General features: G+C 40.5%; 1 protein-coding gene across 3 annotated transcripts; it reads right to left on the bottom strand.

Moving 5' to 3' along the window:
- Nucleotides 1-799: 799 nt before the first annotated feature.
- On the bottom strand, nt 800-9,647 carry LOC127478528 (vitamin D 25-hydroxylase). Of its 3 annotated transcripts, XM_051804395.1 has the most exons (5): nt 9,399-9,647; nt 6,845-6,986; nt 5,922-6,554; nt 2,882-3,211; nt 800-2,287 (listed from the first exon to the last, which is right to left on the bottom strand). In XM_051804395.1, exons 1-5 carry the CDS (start codon nt 9,645-9,647, stop codon nt 2,112-2,114), a joined length of 1,530 nt encoding a protein of 509 aa, XP_051660355.1. In that variant the 3' UTR covers nt 800-2,111. The 3 variants fall into 3 exon arrangements, with proteins under 3 accessions (XP_051660355.1, XP_051660356.1, XP_051660357.1); XM_051804396.1 differs by lacking the exon at nt 5,922-6,554 and having other exon boundaries at nt 9,399-9,579; XM_051804397.1 differs by lacking the exon at nt 9,399-9,647 and having other exon boundaries at nt 5,922-6,118; nt 6,845-6,984.
- Between the last annotated feature and the right edge of the window lie 8,935 nt (nt 9,648-18,582).

The raw sequence follows: 18,582 nt of genomic DNA, 5'->3' as shown, positions 1-18,582 counted from the left end.
ACGAGACCATAAGTTGGCAGATAATGGTAAAAGTTTGGATTGATATTCTGAGGCTTTTAAAAGGCATTTTGATTTAGAAACCAGAACGACATATAATCAATATGGTTCTCATTAAATGGATTAAAGACTAGTCAGGAGTTAGATCTCAAAATACCTCAGCAAAAGAGAATTATAACTGTCCAGCTGCATTTTGAGCATAGCCCCCTGAAAGAACTTGTTCTTGATGGTTTTTAATCCTCCCCTCACTTCAAGTAGCAGTATTTCAATCATGTTTAAACCAAAGGATTGCCTGGAGTTCTTGCAACCCAGAAGGCAAGACTAGATACTGACAAAACTCTGTCTGTTTGATTTAAGGGTATAGAAAGAATTAACATGAGCCCAGAACTGTAGCTTGAACTCTTCGATGTTGCTTCATACTGAAGGCACCCCAGTTCAATAGATTCCACAATTTTTACTTTTGCATTTCACAAGCACCCAACATCTACTTATGCAGGTATCCAGGAATGCCTCAGTCAACTCCTAAACCCCACTGTTTGCCAGTGTCTTAGGAGTGGTTTATTCATGGTTTTCATGGTGTGCCCAGTGCAGAGCAATCAGACTTGCGTCCTTTCTCTCTTTTTTGAGTCTCAAATCCTCTCTGTGAAAGGCAGTTAATTATTCAGCAAGTGGAGCAGCCTGCCCACCCTCTTCAGAGCATGAGGAATAAGAATATGAGCTGCTGGCTGTGGGACATGTGGGTGTGACTACCCTCAGATGAGTAAACTAATCTGGACCTGCTGCATCTGAAGTCAACAGGCTACTATGTAAGTGAACTGGTATTAGCTCTGATTCTTCTCTTTTGCTGTTTCAAAGGAAAGGAAATATTTCTGAAAACATCAGGTCGGCAGAAAAACACCAACTCCTGCCTTTCAATTTTCCTGCAGCTCCAAGTTGAAGCATTATTTGTATAAAACCCGAGGTCTGACACTCAGCCTTGTCCTCAAATAGCTGCTTGCTCAGCGCATGTTTTGTTCTGAACCTTGTTCTGAGGCCCTCTCTCCCCACATGGCAGGGACCAAACACGCCACATTTAGAGTATCAGGTTCTCCTGTAGGGTCTGCAGGCACAAATCTTTTATCTACCATTAACCTCAAAGGAGTAGCTGTCAAGAATAGAAAATGAAGCTGGCAGAAGTCAAGAGTAGCTCCTATGCCTAATATTTGTGCTTAAAATGCAATTAAGGTGTTTCTCTCCATCCTATTCCAACCTCCCTCCCCAAAAACTCTCTGGTCAGAATGATGAGCAGCTTATTTTCTTTACTCATAGGATAGTTACATGTGACTCTGGTAACATAAACACTGCTTTTTTTCAGACTATTTAAGCAGAGATTAATCATTACATAGTGCTTTGTGTGGGAAGGCAATAGAGGACATGTGTCTGGAAATGCAAAATACTGCCATAAGGTTTCTGTAATTGTCAGGAGTATGGCAATAATTGAATACTTTGCATACTTGGCTAAATCAGAAGGAAGTCATAAAAGATCCTGAAAGTGAATTCAGTTATCTGATTCACTAGAAAACTATGACCACCTAGGAATACAGAGCAAGGAGAAAGAAGGATTAAAATGCTTTAATAGACAATCTGTCAAGTCTGGAAAAGATAGTTTATTCTTGGTTACAGAAATTTAAATAGATGCCTTTTAAACCTTTTTAGCTATGAAAACTTAAAGGAGAATTATAAAGAACAGCTTAGTTGGAATAATGTAAATGAGATTTCCATGGATGAATTCAAGTAGAAACATTTTGAACCATATTCTCCATGCTTATAAAAATATCCTCTCAAAGTAAAATGATTTGCTAAGTAATTAAATATATAAAACACATACCAGAAGTTAGATTTAAAATAGACCCGTGTAGTGAAAACATCAGTTTTGCACAGGATGTGTTCCACACTTTTTTCTGCGAAAACCAAATAAAAAGAAATTATTTATTTGTGCATAAACAGCCAGAATTTATCTGCAAGTCCTTTAAGTTGGCTTTCTGGCATGAACATGTTTAGAAGTATAAGGCAAAGTGGATCTTGAGCTGCAGCTTGGAGCACTGTGCTCCACCTGACAATCCTGACCCTTCTCTTCACCGTCTCTCCGCGCAGATGAGGTAAGGCTGTGGTTGTAATGTCATTCCTAATCTTGGTTTGAGGTCTGGAATGACGCCATGAGGGAAATGCAGGTGAAATCGTTGCAGTAATGAAGTAAAAAACAGGAACATTTCCATCCGAGCTAGCTGTTCTCCAAGACAATGTCTTCTTCCTGGATTGAAAAGGTTTTAAAAACACTTTAAAGGTCTGCAGTTGTATTTTCACTCTTACTATGAATAAGAATGATAATTTCTGTGTTCTAAGAGGAGCTGTACGAACTTGCTGGTAGTATTGTGTAAGAAGAATAAGTGATAATTTACAATAAGAAACAGATTTTAGAGAATTTGTTGCTCTCACCTCACAAATGCCACCGAAACGAATTGTCAAATTTATTTAGACATATTTATTAGCTACTTTTTCTTGTCTTGAAATACCAATCTAGACAGAAGATGCTTTAAAAAATTATACTCTTAATTTCAGCCTTTTCCCCTTACTATTTTATTAATTACACCTACTTCCAGTCATTAACTGGCAATTATTACAACTTTTTAAGGTGTATTTTTGTTAGTTTACATATAATAATGAGCTCACCTATATAAAAGATATTATGCCAAAATTTGTGATCTCCAGATTGCATTATACTGAATATCTTTAAAAATCTGTTTCATCAGAACAGAGGATATCATTCTGTCCCTTTATTGCCATCACCTCTATGTTATACATCTCTAGATTTATGAAAAGGAACAGTGGAACGAAGCACTCTTACCTAGTGAAAAAGGAATAAATGCATCTTTCTTGACAAACTGCCCATTGCTGTCCAAAAATCTCTCAGGAAAAAACACTTCTGGATTGCTCCAGTATTTTTCATCAAAGTGAACGGAGTAGAGGTTTGTAATGACTGTGGTGCCTTCAGGAATTGAGTAACCACGCACAACAGTATCTTTGGAAGTCGCATGAAAAATCCCGAGTGGAACTATGTTACAGAACCTCAGAACCTCATGTAGAACAGCCTCAGTGTATGGCATCTTGCATTTCTCTTCAAAGGTGGGCATTTTGTTTGGGCCAATGACTAGGTCGACCTCTTTTTGAACTTGGCCTGTTAGGAACAGCAATAAAAGCTGATGTTTATTGTGCAATAGCCTTTACATTTTAATTTAAACTAAAATATATACTTTTAAAAGACTACTGAAACATGAAGTATCTTATACAAAATATAGTAGCTTACAAACTTTTAAATTTAGACTCTATATTTCTTGTCCAGCTAGTAGAAATTATTCCTAGCATAGATACCACTAATCTTCATTTAGAATGTAGTTATTCTCAGTAAAATCGTGTTTTAATATAGTTTTCTTTTCTTGTGTATATTTTTATTTCTGGAGCTCTTCAAAACTAAAGAAACAAGCAAAAGTATGTAAAAGATAAAGTACATTAAACACTTGAGTGAACACAGCCACTTGAACTTCCCCTTTTTTAACTCTGCTATGATTCTTTAGAATTGTCAGAGTGTAAAATCATTCACTCTGGAACCTAAAATATCTGAAAAAACACAGTGAGAATTAACAGGCACGGGAGCCAGAATTTAACTGAAAAGGAACAAATTCAACCAGAGATGAAAAGTAGCTTAGTGAAAGCACACTTGTGATGTAGTGGTGTGTCAGTGCATATTGTAATAGTTTGACAAAGAAATTCTAAATAAATGAAAAATAACAGCAATTTTTATTTTTATCCAGATGAACTGTTTTTAAATCCAAATTCAGAAACTCATTGTATTGCAAGATCTGAGATAAGATTATTTTAGGTGAGTGGATCTCTACAAAATCGGTCAGTGCATAGCAGACACAAAACTACAAAGTTTTCTTGATACTGAGAAACAGTATCTTGGTCAGATGCTAATTGAGAAGAAATAAGGATGTTCTTGTTTTAAGATATGAATGTTGTTTGTGAGCCAGGACAGACTGATTAGAAACTTTGATTTAAATGGATCTTTTTGCATTTGGGCTTTTTATGTAATATAAAGCATAAACACATCCTATTGCCTAATTATCACCCTTAACGCAGTTTTAACTAAAATATGGATCATGTAAGTACCTATAAAATCAGATTTATTTTTTTTTTAATTTTACAAAACGTGTTTTTTTTGTAGATTTCCTTATTATTCTGTGTAAAGCATATAAATTAATTGGTGGAACTCAGACGCATGAAAAGCAATATTTCTTTTTTTAAAAACTCATTTATTTTATATCAGCTGGAATGTGCTGACTGGTTAAAAATGGCAATCATAGTTTTAAGCTTCCACAAAAAAAATTTTTGGCTGAACTGATTGAGCTGAAGCTACATATTTCTCTTAAGCATGTCCCTCAAATTCTTTAAAATTAGCATCTCAGATCCCATTAAATCTTGTTTTTACCTAGGCTAGAAGAAAGCTTTCCCATTTTTAAAAATCTTTAATCAGTTCATTCAGTTAATTCATCAGCTAACTTAAATAGCTGAATAAATGAAAGTAAGAAAATATGTAAGAGGTTATGGCTCTATGGAGATATTTGAATAAACTTTGGTTCTACTTGCTTAGCCAGATATTTTAACCAGCTAAGTGAATATGGGACTTAAAATAATGATAACAGCAGCAACAACAGAGCTTTGGCATCAACTTCTTTATTTAGGCTGAATGATTTGTACTGTTTATAGCATGCCAGGCCTTAACATAAGATACCATCATATTTTCACTTTCTTTTTTTTCCAAGTAAAGCTGTATTTACTTTAAAAGTAAATATAAAATTTGATCTCCAATTTTAGAATTGGGCATTTTATGCCCCAAGATTTAAATTAAAAATTATTCTAGCTGAGAAAATCAGAATGTATAGAGTCATGCACATACTACCATAAGAAGAAAGTCTAATTTTTCATACATAAAGATACCTGATTCCTATGCAGAACTTGAGAGCTCAAAAGCCTTATAGCTACAGGTAGTGCTATTGTCCCCACTCTGAAATGATGATGAAATTGATGTTAGAGCAATGATTTTTGGTCAAAGTATCAGCAGTAACTGTCCAAGTTATCTTGGCTGCTCTTCCTCCAAATACTGGAAGTCCCTAATTGAACCAAGCACTGCTAAGGTTTTGACAGGAAAAGGGAAGTGGAGGCAGTGAAATTAGAGACATGACTGTTCACTTCTAAAATCCAAACTTCTGCACAAAATGTTTGGGCTGACATTCAGACACCTACTGCTGTCTTACTTCAGAGTGAATGTAACACATCTTCTTTGTTTTTAAATGCCATTTCTGTTCTTTCAGAAGTATGAATATGAATGTCTATAATGTGTAAATTTATTGTGAATTGAGGCACTTAAGATAAAAAGAAATAGTACCTAAACTAACTACAACCTGATTTACATTTTTGCTGATGTTTGTATATTTTTAATTTAGTTTATTACTTTCATATTTAATTGCATTTCCTTATTATTTATTAACAGCATAGGTTAGTATATCTGCCAACAACAGACCATGCATCACAACACTAAATTTAAATATATTGAAAATACTTAAAAATATTAAAGCTTCATAAAAATGTACTCACAAAAGAATATGTTAAAATTTTGTCATGACACTTGACTTTTGATATCCTCTTCATCTGCATATAAAACAAACTTTTCACCTCTGTCCATAGTATGTTTGGTAAATGATACAACAGAGTAATATACAGAAACCTTCTTTTTGGTAATGACTATGGATCACTGCACGACTTTGAAAAGGCATATTAAATTTGCAATAAGAAAGGGTATCAGTTCCTCAAAATATCAAATTTCTTACCTTGAATGTTTGGATAAAGAGCCATAAATAACACTGCCCATCTTAAAACATTTGTCGTGGTTTCTGTTCCAGCTATGATGAGTTCTCCAACAGAGAAAATTAAATTTTCTCTTGAATATGTAGATTCTGGATCATTTTCATTGCAATCCATCTCATCTAAATATGCATCTACAAAATGTCGAGGTGATTGAGGCTTCCTATTTTCAGAGACACGTTCAATGAGATCATGAAGAAAGTCATAAACTTCAGCTGCATTTCTAAACAGCTGCTGGTGTTTCCCAAATGGCAAGATACCAATCCAAGGAAAAGCATTATATAAAAATACAGAAGCACTAGCAGCTAATTCAATGTTTTCACTAAAAATCTCAATCATGTGCTGAAATTCAGTATCTTCGTAAGTAAAACGTTCTCCAAAAATAATCAAATTAGTAATGTTTGAAACAGCATTTGTTATCAAGTGCTTAAGATCAAACGGTCTGCCTTTGTATGTATCAATGGCATCAAGAAAAAACACAGATTCTTCTGAAATTTTGTGTTCAAAGGACCTTTGACCATATCCAAAAGTTCGAAAGGTATTTACAGCTAATTTGCGATGTTCTGTCCATCCTCTGCCATATTTACTGTTCAGTAAGCCTGAAAAAATATTTTGACACGTATTTTATGCAACGCTTAATTTTTTTTCCCCCATAAGATAATAAAATCATTTAACAAGACAAAAAGAGAGACAAAAAAAATTTCAGACATCTTTCTATGGAACATAGTCCAAGACTGACAAGCCTTTCCAAACAAAACTGTTTAAGAAGCATCAAGTATTTTATGAAAGGAGACTAAGCAGAGAAAGTGGCTAAAGCCAATGTTTCATGTGATTATGTCCATCTATTGGACAAAAATTACATTATTATACAGAAGACATTAGCACTCACCTCCCATGTTTGTCAGCTTCTTAAACAAGGGAAGAGACGGCCTATCTGCAAAGATTTCACTTTGATGAACGAGGCATTCTTTCACTGCATCATAGCCATTCAGTACAACAGCAGATATACCTCCGAGGTCAAGACTGAAGATCTTTGGGGGAAAAAAAATAAAAATTGTAAAACGCTATTACAACCAAGTCCTAAGAACAAATAATGAGAACAAGTAATGAAAAGGTGAAACAACACTAAACAATGCAAAATACTTGAATAACTTTCAGTAGGGCATACAGGTAACCAGAGGTGGCACAGTTGTGGCATTACAGTAGAGTCTGTTGTGAGATAACTTGCTCTGTCAAAAGATAAAGCAAATTACTCCTCATTACATTCTGTGCTTTGCTGTGCACCCAAAGCAACCAGCTCTCCAAAGCAGGGACTGGGATACTTTCACAGTCATTAAAAAAATGTGAATTTGGTACAACAATGCATATTTTTCAGAAAAAAAAATGTACTTTCTCCTAGCATTAGTAGATATAAGTAGGTATTAGTAGAAGTATATATTTATCCGATAATATTATGTTATATACTTTATGTATAAAATTTTTTAGTAAGCACTAGAAATAAAGTACATGTATTGTCTACTTTCTTAATTTGCTGAGACCATTTCCACAGGAGAGAAAAAAGCTGTATTACAGTATCTGCTTCTCTTCCCTGCCTGAGTCAAGGTAAATTCAACAGCTTAATTTGGTTAAGGGCAGTATGGCTGAAATTCCTATCACAGACTCCCAATATGTCACTTAAGAATGGCAGACACTGAAGTGGTGTCAGTTGAGAGAACAACCAGGCTGCTCTCAGTCCTTTCTGTGTCTGAACCCGGACACCAGCTTACTTTGCACAGGCTCCCAAAGAACCAGCAGATGATAGCAGTGAGAGCCATGAGGAGAGCCAACAACTGACAGCACAGCCCAGCTAGGCCCATCTCCTGTTTCCAAAGCATTAGATGCTTTGGAAAAAGATGCAATACAGCCTGCAGAAGGTATAAACTTCTGCAGGATAAGCAAAATTAAAATCTTAACCTAAGTTTTAAAAACTGTAACCGACGCTAAACTCAAGATTGAAATCTTATGTCCCTTTCCATACTTTCCTTAGCATTATAAATCTGTATTTTTACCTATATAAATCTCTGTGTTTTTCTTCATCTCAAAGCTGTTGACCTCCACAATAACAAATTATATTAGTCTAATTACACATTCTGCGACAACTGGGTTGTCACCAAAAGGGTTGTCAGGCACTGGAACAGGCTGCTCAGGAAAGTGGTGGAGTCACAATCCGTAGAGGTATTTAAAAGCTGTGCAGATGCAGCACTTGGGGTCATAGTTTAGTGGTGGATTTCATATGAGGTTAATGGTTGGACTCAATGATCTTAAGGGTCTTTTCCAACCTAAATGATTCTAGAGTCTGTGACTATTTTCTTTTAGCAACCTTGACATTTTCACTGTTATAATGGCTCTTCTTTTCTATGTGTCAAGAACACATTCCCAAGAGATTTCTGTATACCATTTGTGAGTTTTGTGTACTTTGATCTAGCTTATTTATCTTTATTCCTATGTCATACATAACTTAAAAAAAAATTCTCTTATTGTATTTTTCCAGAGCACCCCAAATAGGCCATTTTCAAGTTCCTCAAAATTCTTCAGGATCTTTTCTGACAGCAACTAGAACTACATACAGCATTCCAGGCAAGTGGAAAGCTTACTTTATTTGATGACACGTTTTCCTTCCTATTGCCATTCTGCTTGTCCTGGTATTTTGCTTGAAACACATTTACTTTTTTTTTTTTCATACTGCCAAAACACATGCCTGCTTTTCCCCTTTAGATCTAGTTTGGAGTTAAATTTTACGATGCTTGTAAGAATACACTGCTGATGAAAAGAAAAACCTGATCTGTAAGAAAGTACAGAAAGAAAATAAATCCATTCTTACATAGTAACACTAAGGGACTGTAAGTAAGTATCCCAAATACACCACTGAAGGTACATTGAAAGTACACTGGAGGTACTTTGAAGGAAGGTGTTTTCAGTGAAAATGTTGCCTTATCCCAGTGCCTGCTCTTTCAGTGTTGTAATTTTGTTAATTTCAAGCCCAGGACTTGTGGATATGAAACAAGGGAGTTATTGCCATTTACAGGACACCAGTTTAAGCATTGCACCCCCTCCCAAAAAAAAAAGAACTAAGAGCAGGAGCCTAAGGAGGGAGCTGCGGCGGGAGAGATAGGTGGAAATCCTTCCCGTTTGCCGCGGGCCTGTCCCGGCTCCTACGGGACGGGTCCCGATCCCGTTCCCGGCTCCCGTTCCCCGGCGGGGCGCTCCGCCCCCCGCGCCGCTGCCTCCGCCCCGGGGGCACCACACCGAGAGCCGCTCGGGGCCGCTCCGGGACAGCTCCGGGGCACGTCCCTCCCGGCTGCTCCTCCCCGGGTTCCGCCGCCGGCAGCGATGCCCGCCCCGCCCCATCCCGCCCCTCTCCCGCTCCGGGGGCCCCGAGGAGGCGGCGGCGGGAGCGGCGGTACCTGCCCGTGGATCTGGCTCTGCCGCCGCATGTAGACGTGCGGCTGCTCCGCGCCCAGCGCGGGGATGTTGCCGAGGAGCGGCAGCCCTGCGGGGCCGGGCGGGAAGCCGGGCGGCCGCCGCTGCTTCAGCAGCTGCCGCACCACCAGCGTGAGCAGCAGCGCCAGCGCCGCCGCCAGCGGCAGGAGCCAGGAGCCGCTGCCCGCTGCCGAGCCCGGGCGGTGCCCCCGGTCCGCCGCCGCCGCCCGCATCGGCCCGAGCCCCGCTTCCTCCTGCACCGCCCCCGGCCCCGCGCATTGGCCCGCGGGGGCTCCGCCCGCCACGTCAGGCAGGTTCTGCTTTTTTTTTTGTTACTTCTCCTTCTTTTTTTTTTTTTTTTTTTTTTTTTTTTTTTTTTTTTTTTTTTCCTGGAGTAATAATAAACCCACCGCTGGCTGACTGTGCGCTCTACACGCTGGCCCTCTGGCAACCGAGAAAAGTAGCCGGCAATTCTTCGCTCCTCGTTAAAGTCTCTGTGGAACCTAAAATCCCCGGTTTTGAGAAGTCTTTTCCCAGAGCCCCTTCGGGTCTGCGGAGCCTTGAGCCAATAAATCCCTCTGTAATTCCCACTGGCAGATCTTTACCTTGCGGATTTCTTATAGTAGGTGGCTGGGTGGCAACTCCATATGTCGTGCCTGTGGTTCCCTGTGCTGTGCAGCCTGTCCGCGGGTCACTGGCCCAGCCGCCAGCGCTGCCGGAGAGCTGCAGCGGAAAAGGGCCTGGTGTGCCTGTGCTCACAGGCAGCTGAGCACGGACAGGAATGCCCCCAGTCTGTGTGACCGAGCCGCAAGGAGATCACATCCTTAACGTGTAAGGGTTATTGTTATTCAGTGGGATGATCCCTCAGCAAAAGGGCGCGAGCTGCAGAAGAGACCGAGATCTGGTACCACAGAGCTCAGAAGGCAATTCTGCTGTGCCATGTGACATTCCTGCTAAAACACTTCATAAACAAACCCAGATTTGTTTCCACTTGCACTGGTTTTGCTATTCCATTACTAGTGTTTTACAGGCAATTTTAGGCATAACAGAAGCATTCTTGGTCTGTTAAAATTTCTGTGTCACATTTTTCCAACTTGAGATGTCTTTTTTGTTGAATTCAGCTTAATATCTCTACATAGATTCTTAAGAACGTTCATAAGATCTAAACTGACAAAGAATTTATCAGTCATGGAACCTGGCTGTGGTTACATACTTTAGGATCTAACCATCAAATGCCTAACTCTCAGTAAGTTTCTGTGATAGGACATTCTGCTTCAAACGTGGTGATACTGACCTGAGAGCACATGGAACAAAAGCAAATGTTGCACAGAAGGCAGGTGGCCCACAACTCAAACGCAGCAAAGGACGTTTCTTTGGGAGTACAGAAAGGAGGTAAGAGCTGTGTGTACAACAGGGGAACAGGGATGGAAGCTAGAAAGTGACAAAGTGTAGCTCTTTGGCTGGAAAACCATCTGCAAGGGATCTGTCAGGCTTCATGGCAATAAAAGTGGCCATCTGGGTGCTTGCTGGATACATCACGGAGCTATGGAGTGTAGAAAGAGAAGAGGATTCAGAGAATGTAATTGCTCACATTAGCCCGGGTTGGGAAGGTTGAAAAGGACGGACAGATGTCCCATGTTACAGTAACTTTTAATGAAGGCAAGTGCAATGATGCTGTCCTGGTTTTTCCTAGCTGGATTTGATGGCTGTGTGTTGTCACGCCCTGAAGGCTGGTTGGGCTGGTTGGCTGCACCAGGGTCTGTGCCGGTTTCCATGGGTCAATAGAGAAAGAAACTCTGATTTTCAGGTGAGAAAGACTAATTCACAACCTACAGGCAATTATACAGAATTAAGTTGCAAGGTGAAATTGCAGTTGATTATAGTGAGCATAGAAACATTGATATGCCACGTACATTGTGCAGTTTATATGGTGAATGGTGTGGTGTACACGCATATGGTTGTTATTGCAGTCTCAGTTAGAAGGATGTAAACCATTATGTACCTAAATTTCCATCTTTGGAAAAAAGATCTTGGTATTTTTGTCCTCTCATCCTCCCTCGATAAGATGACACTTGAATAGTTCTTAAAGTATCTGAGAAAACATAGAAAGAGGTACTATTGCTTTGGTTGATTTTTACTGCCTATCTTCAATGTTCTGTTATTTCAGTGAGTAATACCCAATGTTTTAGATGATCATGATTTCCACTGCATCTGTAGAAGAAAAGAAAGGAAAGGTGATTGACAGTTTTGGCAGCAAGCATTTTGAAGGGGAAACCAGGAAAAAAGACCCAAGAAGAGGGGGGAAAAAGATACAGAAGGAAAGTGGAAATATTTGACTAAAAAGGAAAGAATAGACTTGTGTGGGGAAAAAAAGGCAACAATATTTGAAAATTAAGCAGAGGAGAGAACAGTCAAAACTGACTTTACCATGGCTTTGAGTCTCGATGACAGAGAAGAAATGGTGATGTTATCCACTGTAACAGAGGAGGGGAAAGTGAAGAGCGTGACTGCAGAACAATAAAATCTATTTTGGTCAAGCCAAATGCTAAAAGGTGGTGAATCAACCCAGACTAAAGATCCGAGAACCTCTAAAGGATGCATGATTAAATGGAGGTAAAAGGATCAGCATGGACAAATATGACTGAAAGTTGTCAAAAGTAAGTGATAAATAAACCCTTGTGGACAGATGAAATCACTCAAGAATGCAGTTTTAGGGATGCAAGACTCCAATGGCTGTCCAAGGGCAGGATTCCTTGCCAGTTTCTGATTGATCTTTTTTTTTTTTTTCTTTCATTCATTCATTCCTTCAGAAGTGTGTGGGCAGCTTGTGCTGAATTGTTTCTTTGGGAACGTTTTACTCATCTTAATCATGGATGATCAAATGAGCAAACTCATAGGATGAATAAAGGTTTTTTTATTTCAATTATAAAAATGATGGCTGAGTAAAGAAACCCATTAAAGCATGTATCTTTATTAAATTCTAAAACATTGTAGTCATCAAGTTTTACAATTACTTTGCATTGGAAATTCTATAAGTAGAAGTTGGAGACAATTAAGTAACAGGAAATGATTGTGTTCCTGTCCTCTCAAGAAAAGCAGAAAACAATTATTTGGCTTCTTATTCTTTGACTACACATATATAGCTTTGACTTTTGAAGAAACATACTGACAGGTGTGGCTGTTCTTTCAGTACAATACGAAGATCCTGATGATTATTACACTTGGGAGAAAAATTAAGTGGTTTCCAAGTTCCATTAAATACCTCACAAACTTATGTTTAGCTACAGTTTGAAACAGTCTTCAGATTTTTTTATTCTTTGATGTTGATGTTGTTGCTGCATTCTAGAAAACAAGGTAAACCTTTATCAGGTAAAAGTGTTTCCATTCCTATAGTAATGTCTCTTGTGCAGTAAAATCATGACAATCTTTATAAAATATTATGCAGGAAAACAACTTCTCTATAGCCATAACAGTAAAGGTTTTACTCCTTTCTTTTGAGGGTGGAGGGGCAGGGAAAAGAAAGAGATCTGTACAAATGCATGTAAAACAGGCGTGCTTCTCATGGAAGACATTAATTTCGTAAGCCCACTGACGAGTTTAGAGTCACGTGCAGATGTTATCTGTTACACTCACAAAGCTCTTTTTAACCCATGTCATCATGCTGAATGATCACCTTATATGTTACAATTACTTCCTGAGCTAAGCCTGATAGTCTCATGTAACTATTGGTTCCCAGAAACTCTGCTTTGAGTAGCAAATATTATGTTGTAATAACATTTGCCTTCACGTACTATTTACCAGCACTGAGAGAAATCTTTTTAAGTCCCAAATTTAGCTGAAGGCACAGGCCTTGCACAGGTTCCTTTTTTAAAGAGTCAATTAGACAGCCAGCTGAGAAACAAGTGCACTCAGTCCTGCTCATATGGAGGGCTCTACTGGAAGTATCAGGATGTGTAGCTGTAGTACCTAACAATGCCAGGACAACTGCGTGGTTCTGGAAGGGACTGAGGAAAGTATGTTTACATACATACACACACAATGGCTTCATCAGACCTCAGTACTGCAAGACAAAGAATGAAATGATCTTCCACTCTTCTTATATCCTGTAAAGAATAAGCAGGGATTAACTTGAGGATTTAAGACACAGTTTCTCACCATACTTTTGCTGACATGCTCTGATGATATATAAGATAGTATAGTAGTTGTGCAAGCAACCAAAGTTTTATAACTCTCCTATTGCTTAACAAGGTTAGGTTTCTGTTTTGAGGCTGTTTGTTCAACTCTTATTTTCCCTGCAGAGTGCGTAAAACTGAAGTGGAAATAGGTGCTGATTTTGAAATATTTTTGGAGTGAGCTTTTCCTCTGTAGTTCCTCGATACTACCCTGGTAATGCTGCAAGTCTGACCCTGGCTCTGTTTGGTGAGCTGCTAGGGGTTCTCCTTGTCAGCCCACTGGAAGTGCAGCCTGGAACAGAACTGGGTCTGGCCAGAGCATGGAGGAGTTTTGCCAGTTGTCAGAGGGTGGGAGCATCTTGCCAGGTGTCATGAGAGAGGGTTGGAGCCTCTGTGAACCTGCTCCAAAACTGAGCTGTGGCAATGCAGGACAGAAGATGACACAGTCATAGCCAGCTTCCTTGTGGTCTGCCCCTTCTGCCTTGCCAAGCAAACTTCAGCATAGGACAGTGTAGCCCAGTTGGTTTTAAAAAATTTTTTTCACACTGGATTTTGAATATATAGAGGGAAATTGCTGCAAAACCTACAGAACTTTTTTTGCAAGGTAGGAATGTTTCAATGAGATTAAACCAATGCCACGGTGATCTTCTGTTTAAAATGTCTTTCATAAATCAGTCTAGAAGCTTTTCTAAGGCATTTTGGAGGAAAATTTTCTTCCAGAGTGATTAATAGATTTTTCAGTAATTAGCTCAACAGCAGTTCCACGTTCTCAAAAGTAGGCACTGAAGCAGCCCAAATTCAGATTTAATGTCCATTAAAATGGAAACACTTTAGTGCTGGGTTTTATATCAGTGTTCTAGTTCTCAGGGAAGTACTTTTATAAAAAAGAATATTTCATTTTTGGGCCAATTCAAACCAAACAACAAGATGGATAGGTAAAATATTATTTGTGTGGATAAGCTTGATGTGAGCTTATGTTAAATCTGAATATGGCTTTTCAGAGGCTATGAGAGCAGGATTAAGCAAAGAATTTAAACAATTAGGGATGCAAGCTTTGCAAAAGCAATTGCATACAAAAGTTTGGATGATCAGTAGTGTTATGTTTCAGAATTTAAGCCAGTCTCTAGTTATTAAAATTACAGTATCACAGAATTTGGAGGTGAAAGATATGAAGAGAGCACATGTTGCCGATTATGTTCCTTCCCCAGAGCATCTCACCTATATGTGTCATTCCTGACAGACATTAGAGTAACATGCCATAAAACTCTCCACTGAAAGACATACCATAACTACAATGCAGCCTATTCTTGCATGCCATTATTCTCAGTTGTAGAAAGTACTTTTAATGTGTGGTATCTTCTTTGTTGCCTTATAAGACTATATATATATATAAAATACAGTACCAGATTGTAGATTGTTATTGCTTCATGGCAAGTATTTATATTTTTGTTATTACATTTCTCTGTAGTCTTTCCTTCTGTTAACTCTTTCTCCAATCTTTGAGTTTGTTTCCCTAAATCATGTTATGGGATTTCTGATAATTTTTACTGGCATTTTTCTGGACTTTCTCCAAATTACCCAAGATTTTTGAGGTATGGCATGCTGTCCCAATTGGAGTACACTAGCAGATCTAGATCTTATCAGCAACAAGAAGAGTGTAAGGATTACCTCATGAGCCTTAAAAAAGATATTCCTTCTAATACACAGCTTGCTTTTACAGCAGCATAACGTTGTTAACTCTGGCTTAGCTTATTTAATTTTCTGCAGAACAGGTTGCAGTGAAGTGTTAGAATGGTAGCTCAGCAGGGCTGACTTTGCCCCATGGGGCTTATAGAGTCTTCTTAGGTGGCAATGTTTGCTGACGGTTCATGGAGACGGAATCCTGAATTAGAAAGACCAGGCATCCACCAGAAACTCAGATAAATAACTCCCTGGCTTCTCTTTGTAAAGAAAGACCATGTGATTTTTAAAGATGGCTTTATCATGAATTATCCCTATCTACAAAAGCTTAATTAGGTGATATGAAGCACAAACTTAGAGCAGAAACCTGAATCATGCTCATCTCCCTTGTGAAGAACTTACTGGGTCTGTAGATTGTGGCATCACCGGAGTCTACCCTCTCCTTTCTGTAAAGTCTGCTTTTCTCTGCTATGAACCATTATTAGGAATGGACATTTTATCTCTGCAGCTCACAGTCTTGTCTTTCTTGAAGAATTGTATTTTATTGTTGAACAAAAATTGCAACAGAATAGATAAGTGTGTTATTTTTTTTTAACAGCATGTCAGCTGGTAACATTTAAGAACTTCACTGCAGTCTCTGTGGCTTGTTGACATAATGGCAATATTTACAGTAGATGAAATGGCCACACTTTCAAATGCATTGGTTGAATTATATCAAAGAGTATAATATTGTAAGAAGTTGCATCTAGTGTAGAGAAAGTCACTTTAAAATAACCCAGGTTTTTCTTATTCTCTACAAATTTAAACAAATTTATTTGAAAAAGAAATTCCTTTTACTTGGAGCTGTGGGTTGCATTAGATAATCTGATTTCTTAAAATAATAAAAAGAAAACCTAGTAATTCTGTAGCTCTTCATTTCATCTGTTTTAACTTATACCCATTGATTATTTTACCTGATATATTATCAGGCACTGAAGAAAGCAGAACAAGTTCTTCAGAACAGATTGTCTCAGTAAATGTCTTACTTTCCTAGTGCAATACTGCAAAATACCCCTCTCTGCTAGTTTTTTCATGAATACTTAACCTCTAGTTTTGGATTTATCAAGCAACAGCAGACCATTATTCTGTAAAAATCCTGTATCTTTTTTACAGCTTCAAATACACAAACTCGTCAGCTCCCCTTCTTCTCCATCTTACATACAAGAGAAGAGAGATTTGCAAAAAGCAAATCTATCTGGGGAGACCAGATGACATATAGCTGTGGGGGAAAAATAGGATAAGCATTCCAGCTGGGAGTCCCTCCATTAGTGCTGGCAAGGAGCAGCCAAAGTGCTTGCCAACATCCAAGTGCTATATCATCTATACGTGCACAAAAGTAGATCTATTGGCATTCGTACCTGTTGGTTTAAATTTACGTTTCTTCCTGTGAAAGCTTAAAGTAGAAATGTTGGCACCTGAAATCCTGTAATCACTGCATCCTACAGGCTCCAGCCTGGGACGGAGTTGCACTGGCAAGAGAAGGACTTGAACTGACTGGAATCAACCATAAAAAAAATTTAGCTTTTTCCTCCCTGAAGGAGTAAACTGAAATATGCTATTACAACAGAATGGTCTGGATTTTTTTTTTTTTTAACTTTAAAACGGGAATATTCTATTTGGAGAAGGTGTACATAATTCCGCAAAGGAAATGTGAACGATTAACTGTTAACATGGGAAGAGAAAAGGAACAATGGAATTGTGGGGAGAGAGAGAGAGAATAACTGTCAGGCTGGAAGCCCAGTCATTTAAATTCCTACACTTTATTTCTGCTGGTGTAACTGTATAAATCATATTAAAACAGCAAAAGAGATGCCGAGCCGTTTCTTTAGGTGCTGCTTAATGCTCGCAAATGCAACTTCAGAAAAAAATACTTTGAAATCAGAACGGGAGTCCCGAAATCGGAAGAGATTTAAAATCAAATACTTAAACTCCTTCTCCCTGGGGATTCCCGAGATGAGCATATGTGCGAGGGAGCTGCCCTTTAAAACGAACTTTTAAATTTGGCTGTGCCGAGGGGAGGAGGAAGCCTTCTAGAGATCATCCCTCTGTGAGGGCTGCAGCTACGAAGACGTGTTAGGAAAAAAAACCAACAAAAAAACCTAAACCAAAAAAACCAAGAAAAGTGGTTTGGGTTGTTGTCTGGAAAAAAAAACAGAATCAAGACCTCAAAAAACTAAAGGGCTTTGCAATCGTCGTTCTGCAAAACGAGGGCGTGGAAGCGTCGCAGCGCCCGCCGGTGGCCACCCCCGCGCTGGGAGGGGAGGGAGCAGGGGCGGCCAAGGGGGGCTGGCACCCCAAAGGCTGACAGGGAGGTAAAGAATAAACCCTCACTCGCCTGTGGGTTTCTGTATGTCAGTGTTTCTTTCTAAACTTCCCAGCTAAAATCGCATCAATAAAACATCACCCGCCTCGCGGTTCTCCCCAAATTTTTCCGGCGAAACACCCGGCTCCAGCTGCCAGGAGTGACCCGTGTCATCGGCTTCTGCAAGAACATAAACGAGGAGCCGCCGGGATGTCCCCAGGAAAGCTCCCCGTCCATTTTGACAGTGAAACGAGCGATCCAGCCGCGCTGGGCACCCGCCCCCGGCGCGGCCGCGCTCTGTGCGCGGGGCTTCGCTCGCCACCGTGTCACTGCGGGCGACAGCGGCACAGGCGTCACCCACCGAAGCCGCCGGCGGTGTCCGCAGCCGCCGGGAGCCTGGAAGCACCAAGGCAATGCAGGGGACTGAGGGCAGGGGCGGGGACGGGCGTGGCCGCGCCGGGGGTCCCGGGGACTGGCCGCGCCCCCCGCCCGCCTCCTCCGGCCGCGGTCCCTGTGCGCCCCCCGCCCGACCCATCGCCCGCTACCGGCGACTGCCGGTGCCGTCGTCCCCTGCAAACGCCCAGCAACTTCGGGCGGGCAGGAAAGGCGCTCTCGGGGGACGGTGGGGGCAGTCTGCACGCCCAGGCGCTGCCGAGCATCCCTCCCGACCCGCTTCTCCCCCTCCCAGCGGTGTTCTCCCACCCCCGTGCCGCGTCGAGCCGCGTCTCCCCGTGGCCGCCCCCGCCGGGCCGGTACTTGCTGCGCCTGGGCAAACACAGCACCCGGGCAAACATCCTGCGCAGGCAGGTGCGGTGTCGCCCGCCGTGACAGAGGGTGCTCGGCGGGTGATGCATGGGCAGCGCGCAGCTGCCCGGTAATCCCCGCCGGCGGGGTTCAGCGCCGCGCAGCGCGGGGGCGATCCCCCCTTGCCAGGTGCCTCTTCCGTGCACGGAAAGGCGCTGCACCTGTCCCTAA

This window comes from Manacus candei, unplaced genomic scaffold, assembly GCF_025592945.1.
Source record: "Manacus candei isolate 608988 ecotype Guabito, Panama unplaced genomic scaffold, ASM2559294v1 h1tg000060l, whole genome shotgun sequence".
Taxonomy (NCBI): domain Eukaryota; kingdom Metazoa; phylum Chordata; class Aves; order Passeriformes; family Pipridae; genus Manacus; species Manacus candei.
This window is presented reverse-complemented; position numbering and strand designations above follow the sequence as displayed.

Excerpts from the sequence above, each read along its gene's own strand:
- LOC127478528 (XM_051804395.1), bottom strand. The coding sequence starts at position 9,647 with ATGCGGGCGGCGGCGGCGGACCGGGGGCACCGCCCGGGCTCGGCAGCG. Across the intron at positions 6,987-9,398 it reads AGAGCCAGATCCACGGGCAG|ATCTTCAGTCTTGACCTCGG; the intron begins GTACCGCCGCTC and ends TTTCCCCCAAAG. Across the intron at positions 3,212-5,921 it reads TCTTTATCCAAACATTCAAG|GCCAAGTTCAAAAAGAGGTC; the intron begins GTAAGAAATTTG and ends TGTTCCTAACAG.